A 17,868-nucleotide genomic window follows, 5' to 3' on the forward strand; every position below is an offset into this window, starting at 1 on the left:
CAGCGGTACCAGGCACCCAGTAACCACGTGTGCTGCTAATTATTTGCTACTGTAATCACCTCCTTTTCCTCCTTTGACTTGGGGAAAGGATACGGCTTGACCAAGAGGCTCCTGGGGCAATACCTGGACTGTGAAACCAGGTTGCACCAGAAACCCAGCCCTCCTAGCTTCTCCAAGACTGAGTGTACAGCCAGTGCCAACCTCGCCCACTGAGCAGCAATCCCCTGAGGCAAGAGCCAGGGCTGAGGCAAGTCCAGCCAGCATCCTGGGAGGCAGCCAGGGATGGGGCCGCTCAGGAAGTCCCAGACCCAGGCTGGGCATAAAGGAGGGTCCCGCAGGCTGGGAGGAGGCTCACCTGGGCACCATGGAGACCCAGAGGGCCAGCCTGTGCCTGGGGCGCTGGTCACTGTGGCTTCTGCTGCTGGGACTCGTGGTGCCCTCGGCCAGCGCCCAGGCCCTCAGCTACAGGGAGGCCGTGCTTCGAGCCGTGGATCGCCTCAACGAGCAGTCCTCGGAAGCTAATCTCTACCGCCTCCTGGAGCTGGACCAGCCGCCCAAGGCCGTGAGTCGGGCAGGGGCTCAGGAGGGGCTGGGGGGCGGGGGCTGTCCCCCACCCGCCCCGGGGCTCCCTGTCCCTCCCCCTGCTCAGGCTGTCCCTCCTGCCAGGAAGGCACTTGTCCCTCTAAGGGGGACCCCCTCTGCCAGGAAACCTTCCCAGAGCTGGGTGCCCTGCCCGCGTGAGAGCTTCCCGCCTTAGCCTCTGGGCTGTGGGCTCAGGGCCCTGCACAGCCTGTGAGGCAGGAGCGGGCTCTGTCCCCTCCCCTGTGCACCCAGCACCAAGCCCAGGGCCAGGCTCCCAGCAGGGGCTGCAGAGGCTGCTGTCTAGGTGGGGGGCGGGGAGGGGGTGACAGATCCGAGGGGGAAGCCTGAGCCCGAGTCCCATCTCCTCACTTTGATCCTTGACCAGGACGAGGACCCGGGCACCCCGAAACCTGTGAGCTTCACGGTGAAGGAGACTGTGTGTCCCAGGCCGACCCGGCAGCCCCCGGAGCTGTGTGACTTCAAGGAGAATGGGGTGAGGCTGGGGGCTGGGGGCGCTGGCGGATGCTTTCCAAGGAGCTGAACAGGAGAGCCTTCTGGGGAAGATGTCCAGGCCCTTGGGTGAGGCTGGGGTCTTATGGCTTGGGAGAGTTCCTGATTTGACCTTGAGTCTCCCCTTCTAGCGGGTGAAGCAGTGTGTGGGGACAGTCACCTTGAAAGAGATCAGAGGCAACTTTGACATAACCTGTAATCAGGTGAGTGGCCCCTTTTCATTTGAAGTCCTCCTAGGGGTTAGGCGCGTGGTACAGCCTTTGGACCAATTCCCCGCTGCTACATCAGGCAGAGAACACCCTCCTACCCTGGCCCCTCCCTCACCTGAGCCCCAGGTGTCCAGGACGGGCTCTGTCATCCTTTAGAGCAGTTGTTCTCTAAGATCCCCACACAGAATGTCACAGTCTCAGGCCCCACTCAGACCGTCTGAATCAGACTCTGAGGTGGCACCAAGTCAAGTGTATTGTCACAAGGCCCCAGGGGATTCTGACTGTGTCGAGTTCTGAAAGGCACTGACTAGAGGTATCAACTTTCAGCTCCTGCTCCAAACTAGCTTTGCAGGCCTCTGCTTGTCACCCTGAGAACCCCCTTGTCATCTCAGAGCCTGAGTGTCTCATCTCTCTGGGTGTAGATATTCACCACAGGTTACAAAGGTTACCGCCAGAGATGAAATTTTGCCCCAAGTTTCCTGGGGTTGCTGTAGAAAAGCAAAGTCCAGATAGGAAGGGGTCTTGTGTTGAATTTGGTCCAGTACTGACAAGAAACCTGTTTATACCTTGTTCACAGCTTCAGAGTGTCAGGATTATAGACCTGCTGTGGAGAGTACGTCGGCCACAGAAACCCAAATTTGTGACTGTATGGGTCAGATAATTAGTGCATGAAGGAATTTCATTCTTCAAGACACAGGGAAGAGTTCTAAAGTTCTGCTTATTCTACCACAAGCTTCAGGACTGGAAAAATAAATTCTTGTGAAAGCAACATCATCTTGCCTTAAACTACACTTGCCTTGCTTCTCCTGGGTGTGTGTATATGTGTGCGTGCCCATGTGCACGTGTGCCTCCTATAAACATAGAGTTGGGTGAGACTGCTGTCCCTTCCAGAAAAACACTGTGGGAGGCACCTGGGTCACAAGGTCCAGACAGCGTCTCCATTCAGGTCCCTTGCATGCCCTTCACATGCCTCCGCCCTCCTCCTCCATCACCCAGTAGGGACTTAAGGAGACCCGCTCTGTGCGCAGTGCTGGTGGGGATGCTGTTCTGCTCTCATGGGGGTGACGGTCCAGGAGGCGCCAGGCCTCTTGTTAAACAGAGACACAGTTCAGCCTCAGGCTAAGCCTGCAGGGACGATGCCCAGAAGGTTCCACCTGCCCTTGACAATGTTAAGTCTGGAAATCCCACCCCCCCTGGCCTTTCCTGTGGCATGGAGACACATCGCTGTTTCTTCAGCTGGGCCCAGATTTCGCTGGTCAGCTTGGTTTAGGGATCAAATGGAACACCTCTTTTGACCACGGAAAACAAGCATCCTGCTCCTCGGGGTGAAGAGCTCTGCACCGGTGTGAGAAAGGGGAAGAGTGACACACAGGTCACATCCCTAGTTGCCCGGGTGTTTCAGGAGTGTCCTGTCCACGTCCTGCCCACATCCCATTCTCGAGCTGACCTTTGCTGCAGGGCAGACTGGCAGCACTGGGGAGTTTGCACCCAGGAAGCAGCGTGTCGTGTTCTGACTCTGGGTGCTGCCCCATCTCCCTTCTCTCCACTCCTGCTGGTGCTTTCTGGAACTGCCTCCCAAACCAACCACTGCCACTAAATGCTTGTCCTAGGTCTGCTTCTGGGCCAACCTGAAACAAGACCGAGAGCCCCCTCTCCGAGAGGCACAGAGGGCAGGATCTCCCAGAGCACTTACTTTGGGACCTGTCGTGCTTGACTTCTCTTGCTGAGCAGGTGGGGCTGAATCAGGCTGGTTAGAGGACCCTGGTGCTTCTCCCGCTCCATCATCCCAAGTTGAGGGAGGAAGCCCTACAGAGGAAGCCGAGGCTGTGGTGTGTCTGTGCCAGAGGACACAGGCTTGCCAGAGCCCGTGGTTAAAGTTGCAGGATTTTTCTGAGCTGGTTGTTAAACCCCTGGTAGCTAGAAACTGGCCTTCGTGGAGGCGTTTACCCCATGGAAATCAGAGAATGTTATATAATAATTTTGTCACCACTGGAACATCACTGCACAGCCTGTGCTGGTCATGTGTGCTTCCCGTTTCCTCCCATGATTGCCCATCCTGCTCTCATGGCAGCTTTTCTGTCTCCTCAGCCATGCCTTGTCCTTTCATATTTGAAAGGACAAATTTCATATTTGGTTTTGGCCAGATGTCCCTTGTCATGGACCGTGCCGTCCACATGCATATGTGACCACCCATAGCAGAAATGAGTGGCTGCTTATCTTGTTTCCCTCTCAACCCTTGAGCAAGGAGCTGTACTCTTCCCTGGCAGGGAGGCATGCCGGCCTTGTCAGAGCCTTCCAAAGTGATTGGCTGGGGAGAGTGTCTGCCATTCCAACAGTACTCCTCCTAATCTGTTGCATTCGTCCATATTTCTGTTTTTGTACCGTTACCACACTGTCTTTATTACCGTGGCTTTGTAATATTGTCTGAAGTTCGGGAGAGTTATGTTTTCTGTTTGGTTTTTTGGTTTTGTTTTGCTTTGTTTTGTTTTCGTCCTCAGGATTGTTTTGGCAGTTTTGGGTCTTTTATGGTTCCATATAAATTTTTGGATTCTTTTTTCTAGTTCTGTGACGAATGTCATGGGTACTTTAATAGGGATCACACTAAGTCTGTAGATTGCTCTGAGCAGTATGGCCATTTTAATGATATTAAGTCTTTCCAATCCGGGAGCATGGGACATCTTTCCATTTCTTTGAATCCTCTTTAATTTTCCTGATGAATGTTTTTTAGTTTATCTTCCGCATCCTGGGTCAGTTTTATTCCTAAGTACTTAATTTTGGGGGGTGTGATTTTGAAAGGTATTGTATTTTTGTATTCCTTTTCTAATATTTCACTGTAGTATACAGAAATGCAACCAGTTTCTGAATGTTAATCTGTCCCGCTGCTTTGCTGCATTTGTTGATTGGTTTGAGTTGTTTTTGTGTGGAGTCCTTAGGGTTTTCTATTTATAGTAGTATGTCATCTCCATATAGCGATAATATTTTACCTCTTCTCTTCCAATTCGGATAGCTTTCCCATCTTTTGTTTGTCTGATTGCTGTAGGTAGGACTTCCAATATTATGTTGGATAAAAGTGGTGAGAGTGGTCATCCTTGTCTTGTTCCAGTTTTGAGCAGGGAAGGTTTTCAGCTTTTATTCGTTGAGTATTATATCGGCTGTGGGTTTGTCATAAGTGGCTTTTATTATGTTACAGTATGTTCCCTGTATTCCCACTGTGGTAAGAGGCTTTATGAATGGATGTTGGATTTTGGTGAATGCTTTTTTCTGCATCTATTGAGATGATCATGTGTTTGTTTGTTTGCCTGTTTGGTTTTTGTCTTTCTAGGGTCATACCCACAGCATATGGGAGTTCCCAGGCTAGGGGTTGAAAGGGAACTGTGGCTGCTGGCCTACACCACAGCCACAGCAATGTGAGCCATGTCTGCGACCTGCACCGCAGCTCACAGCAATGCTGGTCCTCAACCCGGTAAGCAAGGCCAGGGGTCGAACCTGCATCCTCATGGATACCAGTCGGGTTTGTTACCATTAAGCCACAATGGGAATTCCCTGGTGTGGTTTTTGACTTTTCTTTTGGTAATGTCGTGTATGATGTTGATTGATTCGCATGTGTTGAACCATCCTTGTGAGGTTGGGATGAATCCCACTTGGTCATGGTGTATGATCTTTTTTATGTATTGTTGGATTCAGTTGGCTAAAATCTTGCTGAGAATTTTTGCATATCTCTTCATCAAAGATATTGGCCTATAATTTGTTTTTGGTAGTATCTTTGTATTATTTTGGAATTAGGGTGATGGTGGCTTCATAGAATGTCTTTGAGAGTGTTCCTTCTTCCATCTTTTGGAAACGTTTAAGAAGGATGGGTATAAGTTAAACTTGTATAAGTTTAAGAAGGATGGGTATAAGTTCTTGTTTGTATGTTTGGTAGAATTCACCTGGGAAGCCATCTGGTCCTGGACGTTGGTTTGTAGGGAGTGTTTTCATTACATGTTTAATTGCATTTCTAGTGATTGGTCTCTTCAAATGGTCTATTTCTTCTTGATTCAGTTTCGGCAGGCTGTATGTCTCTAGAAAGTTGTCCATTTCTTCTAGGCTGTCGAATTTGTTGGCATATAATTGTTCATAGTGTTCTCCTATGGCTTTTTGTATTTCTGCAGTATCTGTTGAGATTTCTCCTTTTTCATTTCTCTCTCTCTTTTTTTTTTTAGTTTAGTTTTTATTGTTATTTCCGACACACTTTTTTCCCCCCAGTGTACAGCATGGGAACCCAGTCACACATACACGTATGCATAAATTTCGTCTCCCATCGTCGTGCTGCATTGTAAGTATCTAGACATCGTTCTCAGTGCTACACAGCAGGATCTCATTGTTAATCCATTTCCTTTTTCATTGCTTATTGTTTATTTGGGTTCTTTCTTCTTCTTGGCGAGTTAGGCCAGCGGTTTTTCAATTTCATGTACCCTTTCAAAGAACCAGCTCTTGGTTTTATTGATTTTCGCTATTGTTCTTTTGAATCTCTGTTTTATTGATTTCATCTCTGATCTTTATGGTTTCCTTCCTTCTGCTGACTTTAGGTTTTGTTTGTTCTTTTTCTAGTTCTTTTAGGTGGCAGGTTAGGTGTCGATTTGAGCTTTTTCTTCTCTTTTGAGGAAGGTCTGTTTTGCTATGAACTACCCTCTAAGAATTGCTTTTGCAGCATTCCATAGATTTTGAATGGTTGTGTTTTCATTGTCTGTCTCTAGGTATTTTTTAATTTCCTTTTTGATTTCCTCATTGACCCACTGTTTTTCTAGTAGCATGTTATTTAGTCTCTATGTAGTCTTTTTTTTTTTTTAATATCTTTGTTTTCGGGTAATTCTTTTTTTTTTTTTTTTTTTTTGGTCTTTTTAAGGCCTCACCCATGGCATATGGAGGTTCCCAGGCTAGGGGTCAAATCGGAGCTACAGCTGCCAGCCCACACCACAGCTCACAGCAACGCCGGATCCTTAACCCACTGAGCGAGGCCAGGGATCGAACCCGCATGCTCATGGATATTAGTAGGGTTTGTTAACTGCTGAGCCACAGTAGGAGCTCCACATGTCATCTTGTTTTTCGCAATTTTCTTCCTGTAGTTGATTTCTAGTTTCATGCCATTGTGGTCAGAGAGGACTCTTGAAAGAATTTCTGTACTCTTAGATTAGTTGAGGTTAGTTTTGTGGCCCAGTATGCAGTCATTCCTTGAGAAGGTTCCATGTGCACTTGAAAAGAATGTATACTTCTGGTTTTCCTTTGGATGTAATATCCTGAAAATATCTATTAAGTCTAACTGTTCTACTGTGTCATGGAGGATCTCTTGTCTTGTTGATTTCTGTCTAGAGGATCTATCCGTTGATGTGGGTGGGGTGTTAAATCTTCTACTGCTGTTGCGTTCCCATCACTTTCTCCTTTTTGTGTTTATTAGTGTTCGTGGTATGTCTTTGGGTGCTCCTTATATAGGAGCATATATGTTAGCAAGTGTAATAGCCTCTTCTTGAACTGATCCTTTTATCATTAAATAGTGTCCTTCTTTCCTTTTCTTTATGGCCTTTGTTTTAAAGTCTACTCTGTCTGATAGGGTTACTGCAACTCCCACTTTCCTGTCTTCTCCATTCACATGAAATATCTATTTTCATCCCCTCACTTTGAATTTATATGTATCCTTTGCCCTAAGGTGAGTATATTGCAGGCTCTGCTTTTTATCCAGTCTTCCATTCGGTGTCTTTTGTCTTTTCTAGGGCTGTGCCTGCGTCATATGGAGGTTCCCAGGCTAGGGGTCTAGTTGGAGCTGTAGCCGCCAGCCTACACCGCAGCCACAGCCACAGCCACAGCCACAGCCACAGCAACGCGGGATCCGAGCTGCGTCTGCGACCTGCACCACACCTCACAGCAACGCCGGATCCTTAACCCACTGAGTGAGGCCAGGGATCGAACCTGCAACCTCATGGTTCCTAGTCGGACTCGTTTACCACTGAGCCACGACGAGAACTCCCATTCCGTATCTTTTGATCAATACATTCAGTCCATTGACGTTTAAGGTAACTATTGATAAATATGTACTTATTGCTGTTTTAAGGGTTGTTTTCCAGTTGGTTCCATGTATCTCCTTTGTTCCACTCTTCATTTGGTTGGATTATTTCCTTTTTTTTTTTTTTTTTGCCTTTCCTTGAGCTGTTCCCATGGCACATGGAGGTTCCCAGGCTAGGGATCCAATCAGAGCTGTAGCCACCAGCCTACACCACAGCCACAGCAACACGGGATCCGAGCCGCATCTGTGACCCACACCACAGCTCATGGCAATGGCGGATCCTTAACCCACTGAGCGAGGGCAGGGAACGAACCCGCAGCCTCATGGTTCCTAGTCGGATTCGTTAACCACTGCTCCATGACGGGAACTCCTGGATGATTTCCTTTTATTTTATGCTTGTGTCATCTTCTGTTTAGTTTTTGTGACTGTACTGATTGGCTTTGGTTTGTGGTTGCTCTGTTTTTCAAGTATGTGAACCCCTTCCTATATCTGCTTGCTTTAGTCTGAGAGTCATATGGGCTCAAGCACATTATGAAAAAAAAGGTCGAGGTTTTCTTTTTCTTTTTTCTAAAACTTTATTGAAATATGGTTGATTTACAATGCTGTGTTAATTTCTGCTGCACAGCAAAGTGACTCAGTTATACATATATGTGTTCTTTTTCATATCCTTTTCTATTACGGCTTATCACAGAATATTGAATACAGTTCCCTGTGGTATATAGCAGGACCTTGTTGTTTATCTATTCTATATATAACAGTTTGCATCTGATAATCCCAAAGGCCTAATCCTTCCCTTCCCCACCCCCTCCCCCTTATCACAAGTCTGTTCTCTATGTCTGTGAGTCTGTTTATATTTTGTAGGTATGTTCCTTCGTATCATATTTTATTTTATTTTTTGAATTACTCAATGAATTTATTACATTTACAGTTGTACAATGATCATCACAGTCCAATTTTATAGGATTTCCATCCCACAACCCCAGTGCACCCCCCACTGCCCAAACTCTCTCCTTTGGAAACCATGCGTCTTTCAAAGTCTGCGAGTCAGTATCTCTCCTGCAAAGAAGTACATTCCGTCCTTTTATCAGATTTGATATGATAAAATCTGAAGCCAGACTCGGGGAGTGGAGGCGAGGCCAAAAGAGAACAAAGGAGGCAGTGAGAGTGGGTGAGGAGGGGCTTCTCCATCCTCCAGAGCCCCACTCAGCTGCGGCAACACCGGATCCTTAGCACACTGCACAGGGCTGGGCATCCAACCGGCCACACCACAGGGACACACTGGACCATTAACCCACCATGCCACAGGGGAACCTCCCCCGTCTTTTCATTATAAGCATTGTTAAAGGATCTATTCTCCACTTGAAACATTCTTACACTCCCAGGTGAAAGAAATTCCTTTTGACATCCTGTCTCACCTCCATGTTCAAAACAAGGTCCCTTCGTCAATGGGGTGGGCATCTGTTCTTGTTTGTTTCCAGACCTTTATTTGCATTTATGAACATAGCAAAACATGGTATATCTTGTTTTCCAGTGAATGATGTTTATATGAAAGGGGTCAATTTGTATGAATTATTCTGAAATTTACCTTTCCCCCTTACTGACATACCTTGCAATGTCCATGTTTTTAAAATTTGTCATTGAAACGTTAGATGTACCTGTGAAATGTGCACTGACAGTAAACTTGCATCTTGTGGATCTTTTGCTAAATGTGTGCATGTGTGTGACCAGCACCCAGAAACCTCCTTGTCCTCCTTCCAGTTGCTACCCCTTCCCCATAACCGAGACCCTTACCCCGAACCCCTCACATTAGTGTTGCCGAAATTTGAAATTCATAGAAAATTGAACCATAACGAGTATTCTTTTGTATCCAGTTTCTTCATGGAACGTGTTTGTTAGAATCCTCAGTGACATTAGTGTAATCATAGTAGGTTGATTTTTTTGTTGCGGAGTGTTATTCAACTGTAGGAATATACACAGATACATTTACTTTGACTATTGATGGATATTTGTGGAGTTTACGGCTCTTTCTGTTTGTATTATTTTACTTTTATTTTCATTTTTCTAACGGCTATGCCCAAAGCATGGGGAAGTTCCCAGGCCAAGGACAGGCTTGAGCCAGGGCAGTGATAATGTCAAACCCTTAACTGGGGGGAGTTCCCGTCGTGGCGCAGTGGTTAATGAATCCGACTAGGAACCATGAGGTTGCGGGTTCGGTCCCTGCCCTTGCTCAGTGGGTTAATGATCCGGCGTTGCTGTGAGCTGTGGTGTAGGTTGCAGACGCGGCTTGGATCCCGTGTTGCTGTGGCTCTGGTGTAGGCTGGTGGCTACGGCTCCGATTGGACCCCTAGCCTGGGAACCTCCATATGCCGAGGGAGCGGCCCAAGAAATAGCCAAAAAAAAAGGAAAAAAAAAAAAAAAAAAAAACCCTTAACTGGTAGGCTACCAGAGAACTTCCCAGCTCATTCTTTGCTTTTCTTTTTTTCTTTAGTTTTTGTCATTTTAGGGCCACACCCACAGCACATGGAGGTTCTCAGGCTAAGGGTCAAATCAGAGCTCTACCTGCCGGCCTACACCACAGCCACAGCAACACCAGATCTGAGCAAACTATACCCACAACTCACAGCAACGCCGGATCCTTGACCCACTGAGCAAGGCCAGGCATTGAACTCACAACCTCATGCTTCCTAGTTGGATTGTTTCTGCTGTGCCACGAAGGGGACTCCCAAGCTCATTCTTTTTAAAGGCTGCACACCTGCCCATGGGGTGGACGGAGCTGTCCCACTCCCGCAGGTCTGCGAGGTTTCCAGTTGCCCAGGTAGGCCCAAGCAAGACGCAGGAAGCATCTTGGTTCCTTCCTCCTCATGGCCTGAGGGAGTGTCCTGCGGGAGGCTCCTGAAAAGTGGGACAGGGTGGGGGACATGGATAATGGCCTGTGCTGGGCCAGGCTTCTCCGGGGGACCATGAAGAGGGGCTGTATAAAGTGGCTGCCTGCTGTCCCCCTTTACCCAGTGGAGACTGGGCCCCTGGCCCGCACCTTGAAGTTCTGTGCGGCAGGAATAGCTCCATGGAGGATAGGAGGGCCTCCTCTGCAGGTGTAAGACATCTTCCGTTTCCCAGGGCGGGAGAGGGAGGGGCAGCTGGGGAAAATCTGGTTTACCTTCTCCCAGAAGGTCAGCAGGTTGGGTGGAGGGCGGGACCGGAAGCCAGGTCACTCAGCCCTGGCCCTGCTTCTTGTCTTGACCACTTTGCTTTGATGCCTGGAAGCCCGGGGCTCTGGGACTGGCCTGAGGACGCGGGGCCACACACGGCTGAGGCTGTGCTTTGTCCGACTGGGGCCTTTTAAGTGCAGAGCGTGGTGGGAAAGGATGTCTGTCAGAACCAGACCGGTAGGGAAGCTGGAGGGGCACTGGGAAAGGCGGAGCCCAGGCTGGGGGCCAGGTGGTGACAACACTCTTTCAGGCCTAGCCTCCGCAGGACCATTGCTCTCTGTGGGTTAGAAGGTGCCATTGGGAGAGTGCCCAGGGCCTAGCCTGATCATCTCAGGGCACAGCCACTGTGGCTGCAGATCCTCCCACTCCTGACCCCATTCCTTACTCGTGCCTTAACACTCTGTCTGAGTCTCTCTCTCTCTCCCTCCCTCTCTCTCTTTTTTGTAAGATCGTCATCCACCTGTATTCTTAAGAATATTTTTTAAATGGTTTTTTCCCGTCGTAGCTGGTTTACAGGGTTTTGTCAGTTTTCTACAGTACGGCAAAGAGACCCAGTCCCACATACGTGTATACATTCTTTGTCTCATGTCATCCCCCTTCATGCTCCACCATGAGTGACTAGATACAGGTCCCAGGGCTACACAGCAGGATCACCATGCTTATTCATTGCAAAGGCAATAGGTTGCATCCATTGACCCCCAATTCCCAGTCCATCCCACTCCCTTCCCCCTCCTCCTGTGCAGCCACAAGCATGTTCTCCAAGTCCGTGAGTGTCTTTCCTGCGGAAAGGTTCATCTGTGCTGAAGATTAGAGTCCAGATATAAGTGATATCATGTGGTATTGTCTTTCTCTTTCTGACTTACCTCATCTAGCATGAGAGTCTCTAGTTGCTTCCGTGTTGCTGCAAATGGCCTGGTTTTGTTCTTTTTTATGGCTCAGTAGTATTCCATTGTGTACATATACCATGTCTTCTTAATCCACTCATCTGTCGATGGACCTTTAGGTTGTTTCCATGTCTTGGCTAGTGTGAGTAGCGCTGCAGTGAACATACGGGTGCATGTGTCTTTTTCGAGGAAAAGTTTGTCCGGACGCATGTGCAAGAGTGGGATTGCTGACTTGTGGCTGCCTGATGGGAGGGGGAGGGAGTGGGAGGGATCAGGAGCTTGGGCTTATCAGACACAAGTTAGAATAGATTTACAAGGAGATCCTGCTGAATAGCATTGAGAACTATGTCTAGATACTCATGTTGCAACAGAAGAAAAGGTGGGGGAAAAATGTAATTGTAATGTATACATGTAAGGATAACCTGAACCCCTTGCTGTACAGTGGGAAAATAAAAATAAATATTAAAAAAAAAAAAGAATGGGATTGCTGGATGATGTGGTGGTTCTGCGGTAAGTTTTCGGGGGCACCGCCATACTGTTGTCCACAGTGGCTGTACCAAGGTACATTCCCACCAACAGTGTGGGAGGGTTCCCTCTTCTGCACACCCTCTCTAGCATTTGTTATTTGTGGATTTATTAATGACGGCCATTCCGACTGGTGGGAGTTGGTACCTCATGGGAGTTTTGATGTGCATTTCTCTAATAATCCGAGATGGGGAACATCTTTTCCTGTGCCTGTTGGGCATCTGTAAGTCTTCTTTGGAGAAATGTCTGTTCAGGTCTTTTGCCCATTTTTCAGTTGGGTTGTTGGCTTTTTTTGCTCTCGCGTTGTATAAGATGCTTGCATAGTTTAGAGAGGAAGCCCTTGTCCGTTGCACCGTTTGAAACTCCTTTCTCCCATTCTGTACGTGGTCTTTTTGTTTCTCTCTCTCTCTTTTTTTAATGGTTTCCTTTGCTGTGCCAAAGGGTGTCAGTTTGATTAGGTCGCATAGGTTTATTTTTGCTTTTATTTCTGTTGCCTTGGGAGACTGACCTAAGAAAACGTTTGTAAGGTAGATGTCAGAGAATGTTTGCCTTTGTTCCCTCCTAGGAGTTTGATGGTGTCTTGCTTTATGTTTAAGTCTTTAAGCCATGTGGCGTTTATTTTTGTGCGTGGTGTGAGGGTGTGTTCCAGTTTCACTTATTTACACGCGACTGTCCAGTTTTCCCAGCACCACTGGCTGAAAAGACTGTCTTTTCCCCCTTTTGATATTCTTGCCGCCTTTGGCAAAGACTAATTGACGGTAGGTGTCTGGGTTTATTTCTGGGTTCTCGATTCTGTTCCACTGGTCTGTATGTCTGTTTTCGTACTGGTACCACACTCTCTTGATTGCTGTGGCTCTGCAATATTGCCCGAAGTCCGGGAGAGTGATGCCTCCTGCTTGGTTTTTGTTCCTCAGCATTGCTTTGGCAATTCTGGGTCTTTTGTGGTTCCATATAAGTATTTGGATTGTTTGTTCTAGTTCTGTGAACAATGTCATGGGGAATTGGATAGGGATTCCATTGAATCTGTAGAGTGCTTTGGCTGGTGTGGCCATTATACGATATGCATTTTTCCAGCCCAGGAGCATGGACTATCCTTCCATTTCTTGGCATCCTCTTTAATTTCCTTGATTGAGGTGTTACAGGTCTCAGCAGATAAGACTTTCATCTCCGTGGTCAGGTTTATTCCCAGGTACTTAATGTTTTTGGGTGTGATTGTAAAAGGTGTTGTATTTTTGTATTCCTTCTCTAATATTTCATTGTTAGTATACAGAAATGCAACTGATTTCTCTCTCGCTCTTTCTCTCTTTCCTTCCTTCCTTCCTGTCTTTCTGTCTTTCTGTCTTTCTATCTTTTGCTTTTAAGGGCCCCACCCTCGGCATATGGAGGTCCCCAGGCTAGGGGTCTAATTGGACCTACACCACACAGCTCACAGCAACACCAGCGCCTTAACCCACTGAGTGAAGCCAGACATCGAACCCGAAACCTCATGGTTCCTCGTCGGATTCCTCTCCGCTGGGCTGTGACGGGACCGCCTGATTTCTGTGAGTGTTAACCTTGTATCCTGCTCCTTTGCTGACTTCATGGATCCGTTTGAGGAGTTGTTGTGTGGAGTCCTTAGGGTTTTCTGGGTATGGTATCATGTCATCTGCACACAGTGACAATTTTACCACTTCTCTTCCAATCTGGATCCTTTTTATGTCTTTTGTTTGTCTGATTGCTGTGGTTAGGACTTCCAATACTCTGTTGAACACAACAGTGGTGAGGCTGGGTATCCTTGTCTTGTTCCAGATGTTAGTGGGAAGGCTTTCAGCTTTTCTCCATTGAGTACTGTATTTGCTGTGGGTGTGCCATCAATGGCTTTGATTACGTTAAGGTATGTTCCCTCCACACCCACTTTGTCAGAGTGTGTATCACGAGTGGATGTTGGACTTTGTCACACGCTTTTTCTGCATCTATTGAGATGATCACGTGGTTTTTGACTTTTCTTTTGTTAATGTGGTGGTCGATGTTGACCGATTTGCGTTGTGTTGAAGCATCCTTGTGAACCTGGGATGAATCCCACTTCGTCGTGGTGTGTGTGGTCTTTTTCACATAGTGCTGGGTTCGGTCACGCTTCTCTGTCTCCTGAAGCAAGAACCGGGCTAAGGGAACAGGGGGATAAGGAGCCTCTTCCCAGGTGTCCATCTACCGGCTTGAGCTCCTGCTCCCCTCACGGCCTTCTCAGCTGCGTCTGAGGCCATTTGAGTTGGCTTCACGCTCACTGGCTGCCGAGGGTCCCCCAGAGCAGAGTCTTTGCAAGGGAGTCACAGCTGGTGAGAGGCAAAGCGAGGATTCAAACTCACCCTGCCCGACTCCAGAATGCCTGGGGGCAGCTCATTCTGGGTGATCATCACCACTCCTGTTTAGGGAGCTTCGCTTATGGGCCAGCCGGTTCCACGTTCTTTCCCTCGGTTGACTCCTTTATCAGACCTTGTCCTTGAACAGCCTCCTCTCCCCATGGGGGGATGGGGAAGGGAAGCTCAGTCCTAAGGTTTGGGAAATTCAAAGGTGCAGAGGCAGGAAAGCCCAAGGAGCATTTCAGGCTTACCAGCTACTCAGTAAGCGTGGGTATTGCTAATTGCTTTCTACTGTAACCACCTCCTTTTCCTCCTTTGACTTGGGAAAGGCTACAGCTTGACCAAGAGGCCCCTGGGGCAATACCTGGACTGTGAAGCCAGGTTGTTCAGAAGCCCACCTCGCCTTCCTTCTCCAAGGCTCAGTCAGCACCAGTCATCCTGGCTGCCACTTCCCATGTGCCCTGGGCAAGTCCCCGGGGCCTAGAGCCCAGCTGAGTCCAAAGAGCTACTCCAGGCCTCACAGTCACAATGCCATTCCTCTGGAGAACTGTACAAGAATTGGCCTTGGCCCGTTCGCTCTCCCAGCTGTGCTGTCTCTGCCCCCGACACTGGCCACCCCAGCCCAGTGTCTTCACCAGAGCAGTGACCAGGAGTCTTTTGGGGTCAAATCAGAAGAGAAGACCTGAGGCTGTGGGAGCCAAGACGAGGGGGCACCTTGTGTGGCTGGAGGTCAGGGAAGGCTTCCTCGGGTGGAAGGGCAGGGCAAGCCGAGGGATCAGGTGCAGAGCCATTGGGACAGGAGCAGGAGGACACAGAGGCTTGAGTGGCCGGGGTGTCTGTGACAGCAGTGTGTAGGGTTTGAGAGCTGGAAGTGGGGACAAAGGTGAGATTCGAGAATGCAGGCCCCAGTGCCAGGCAGGGGTGTGTGGGCTCAAGGCAGGGGCTGAAATGGCCACGACCCAGAGCAGGTGTGAGACAGTGCCTGCCTCTCCTTCTCCTGAAGGACCCAACCCTCTTGAGCAACCCTGCCTGTAACACTGCCTGTGGGGCCCAGGAGAGGCCAGGACACTGTCAGGGCGATGGAGAAACCACTTCTTCACCTTGCACAGGCACCCATCCTTCCCCACTGCCCAGCAATCCCCTGAGGCAAGAGCCAGGGCTGAGGCAAGTCCAGCCAGCATCCTGGGAGGCAGCCAGGGATGGGGCCGCTCAGGAAGTCCCAGACCCAGGCTGGGCATAAAGGAGGGTCCCGCAGGCTGGGAGGAGGCTCACCTGGGCACCATGGAGACCCAGAGGGCCAGCCTGTGCCTGGGGCGCTGGTCACTGTGGCTTCTGCTGCTGGCACTCGTGGTGCCCTCGGCCAGCGCCCAGGCCCTCAGCTACAGGGAGGCCGTGCTTCGTGCTGTGGATCGCCTCAACGAGCAGTCCTCGGAAGCTAATCTCTACCGCCTCCTGGAGCTGGACCAGCCGCCCAAGGCCGTGAGTCGGGCAGGGGCTCAGGAGGGGCTGGGGGGCGGGGGCTGTCCCCCACCCGCCTCGGGGCTCCCTGTCCCTCCCCCTGCTCAGGCTGTCCCTCCTGCCAGGAAGGCACTTGTCCCTCTAAGGGGGACCCCCTCTGCCAGGAAACCTTCCCAGAGCTGGGTGCCCTGCCCGCGTGAGAGCTTCCCGCCTTAGCCTCTGGGCTGTGGGCTCAGGGCCCTGCACAGCCTGTGAGGCAGGAGCGGGCTCTGTCCCCTCCCCTGTGCACCCAGCACCAAGCCCAGGGCCAGGCTCCCAGCAGGGGCTGCAGAGGCTGCTGTCTAGGTGGGGGCGGGGAGGGGGTGACAGATCCGAGGGGGAAGCCTGAGCCCGAGTCCCATCTCCCCACTTTGATCCTTGACCAGGACGAGGACCCGGGCACCCCAAAACCTGTGAGCTTCACGGTGAAGGAGACTGTGTGTCCCAGGCCGACCCGGCGGCCCCCGGAGCTGTGTGACTTCAAGGAGAACGGGGTGAGGCTGGGGGCTGGGGGCGCTGGCGGATGCTTCCCAAGGAGCTGAACAGGAGAGCCTGCTGGGGAAGATGTCCAGGCCCTGGGGTGAGGCTGGGAGCTCATGGATGGAGGAGGGGGGGTCCCAGTTTGACCTTGAGTCTCCCCTTCCAGCGGGTGAAACAGTGTGTGGGGACAGTCACCCTGGATCAGATCAAGGACCCGCTCGACATCACCTGCAATGAGGTGAGTGGCCCCTTATTGGTGTCAAGTTGCTAATGGCTTGGTGTGGGGAACTCCTTGGGAGTGTTACCCGCTGCCCCATCCAGGGCGTGGAAAGGCCCTCCTACCCCGGCCCTTCCCTCACCTCGGCCCCAGGGCTCCAGGTCTGGCTCTGTCATCCTTAGGGCCGCGGTTCCCTCAATGGGGTCCCCCCCTCGTATTTGTCAGAAAGGCACATTTCAGGCCCCACCCCGACCCTCTGAATCACACTCTTGGGTGGGGCCCAGCCTTGTCTCTTCTCCCAAGATCCCAGCGGGTTCTTCCTGTGCTGTCGGCTGAGAGGCAGTGACCGGACTAATGGACTTGCAGGCCCTGCTCCTGGCCAGCTTTGCGGGGCTGGGTTTGGGACCCTGGCAAGCCCCCAGCCATCTCTGGGCCTGAGTCCACTTATGTGTCTGTGGGGGATTCCACCACGTGCTCCAAAGGTCACAGCCAGAGGTGGACCGGGGCCCCAAGCCTCTTACTGTTTCCCCATTCAGGGATTTTTCTAGTCTGGAGGGAGGGTTCTTGTCTTGACCCTTGGCCAGACCCCACCCGAAACCTGTTTCTCTTGGTCACAGGTTCAAGGTGTCAGGGGAGGTCGCCTGTGCTATTGTAGGCGTAGGTTCTGCGTCTGTGTCGGACGAGGATGACGGTTGCGACGGCAGGCTTTCCCTCCCCCAATTTTCCCGGGGCCAGGTTTCCGTCCCCCAATTTTTCCGCCTCCACCTTTCCGTCCCCCACCATTCGGTCCACCAAGGTTCCCTGGTAGACGGTGAAGGATTTGCAGGCAACTCACCCAGAAGGCCTTTCGGTACATTAAAATCCCAGCAAGGAGACCTAAGCATCTGCTTTGCCCAGGCCCGCATCTGTCAAATAAATTCTTGTGAAACCAACTTCCTCCAGGCTTCAGTTTCATTGTCTCCTGTCTTCCCACTTCCTGACCCTGAGTCCTTAACTCTGGGAGAACTCGTGTGTGTGTGTGTGTGTGGTGTGTGTGTGTGGTGCTGTAACCACAGAGATGGGTGAGGCCACTGTTCCTTCTAGGATGGCTTGGAGGGAAGGCAGCAGGGAGTTTGAAAAGGGCTCTGGGGCGGCCCTGGGGCCCTTCCCATCACCAAGGTAAAACCCGAGTCTCTGGGGTTGTCATAGTCACAACACCAGCAAAGGGTGCCTGGGCCCCAAGTCGTCGCTCATGACTGCCTCCTTCTGCCCCTCTTCCTTCCTTCCTTCCTTCCCTTCATCTTCTTTTATTACAATTGTTCTTAGAAAGACATACGCTTGGAGTTCTGGTTGTGGCTCAGCAGAATCAAACCCGTCTCCTATGAGGATGTGGCCTTGCTCAG

At 50.2% G+C, this 17,868-nt stretch overlaps 2 protein-coding genes across 2 annotated transcripts; both read left to right on the forward strand.

The window, feature by feature from the left end:
* Window positions 1-346: 346 nt before the first annotated feature.
* LOC146397305 (antibacterial peptide PMAP-23) lies at window positions 347-2,070 on the forward strand. Its single transcript, XM_084988404.1, has 4 exons — window positions 347-562; window positions 968-1,075; window positions 1,224-1,295; window positions 1,879-2,070. The coding sequence occupies exons 1-4, from the start codon at window positions 365-367 to the stop codon at window positions 1,960-1,962; spliced, it is 462 nt and encodes a 153-aa protein (XP_084844530.1). The 5' UTR covers window positions 347-364; the 3' UTR covers window positions 1,963-2,070.
* Window positions 2,071-15,555: 13,485 nt separating this feature from the next.
* On the forward strand, window positions 15,556-17,418 carry LOC110256441 (protegrin-1). The gene is made up of 4 exons (XM_021070622.2): window positions 15,556-15,771; window positions 16,176-16,283; window positions 16,436-16,507; window positions 17,104-17,418. The coding sequence occupies exons 1-4, from the start codon at window positions 15,574-15,576 to the stop codon at window positions 17,173-17,175; spliced, it is 450 nt and encodes a 149-aa protein (XP_020926281.2). The 5' UTR covers window positions 15,556-15,573; the 3' UTR covers window positions 17,176-17,418.
* The last annotated feature ends 450 nt before the right edge of the window (window positions 17,419-17,868 follow it).

Source organism: Sus scrofa, chromosome 13, assembly GCF_054392235.1.
Source record: "Sus scrofa isolate SSC_HxYL_T2T_F1_AM1 chromosome 13, Sscrofa_HxYL_maternal_Yorkshire_Landrace_v2.0, whole genome shotgun sequence".
NCBI classification, from domain to species: domain Eukaryota; kingdom Metazoa; phylum Chordata; class Mammalia; order Artiodactyla; family Suidae; genus Sus; species Sus scrofa.

Coding starts and splice junctions, on each gene's coding strand:
- LOC146397305 (XM_084988404.1), top strand. CDS start 365: ATGGAGACCCAGAGGGCCAGCCTGTGCCTGGGGCGCTGGTCACTGTGG. Junction 563..967: donor TGGACCAGCCGCCCAAGGCC/GTGAGTCGGGCA, acceptor ATCCTTGACCAG/GACGAGGACCCGGGCACCCC. Junction 1,076..1,223: donor GTGACTTCAAGGAGAATGGG/GTGAGGCTGGGG, acceptor CTCCCCTTCTAG/CGGGTGAAGCAGTGTGTGGG.
- LOC110256441 (XM_021070622.2), top strand. CDS start 15,574: ATGGAGACCCAGAGGGCCAGCCTGTGCCTGGGGCGCTGGTCACTGTGG. Junction 15,772..16,175: donor TGGACCAGCCGCCCAAGGCC/GTGAGTCGGGCA, acceptor ATCCTTGACCAG/GACGAGGACCCGGGCACCCC. Junction 16,284..16,435: donor GTGACTTCAAGGAGAACGGG/GTGAGGCTGGGG, acceptor CTCCCCTTCCAG/CGGGTGAAACAGTGTGTGGG.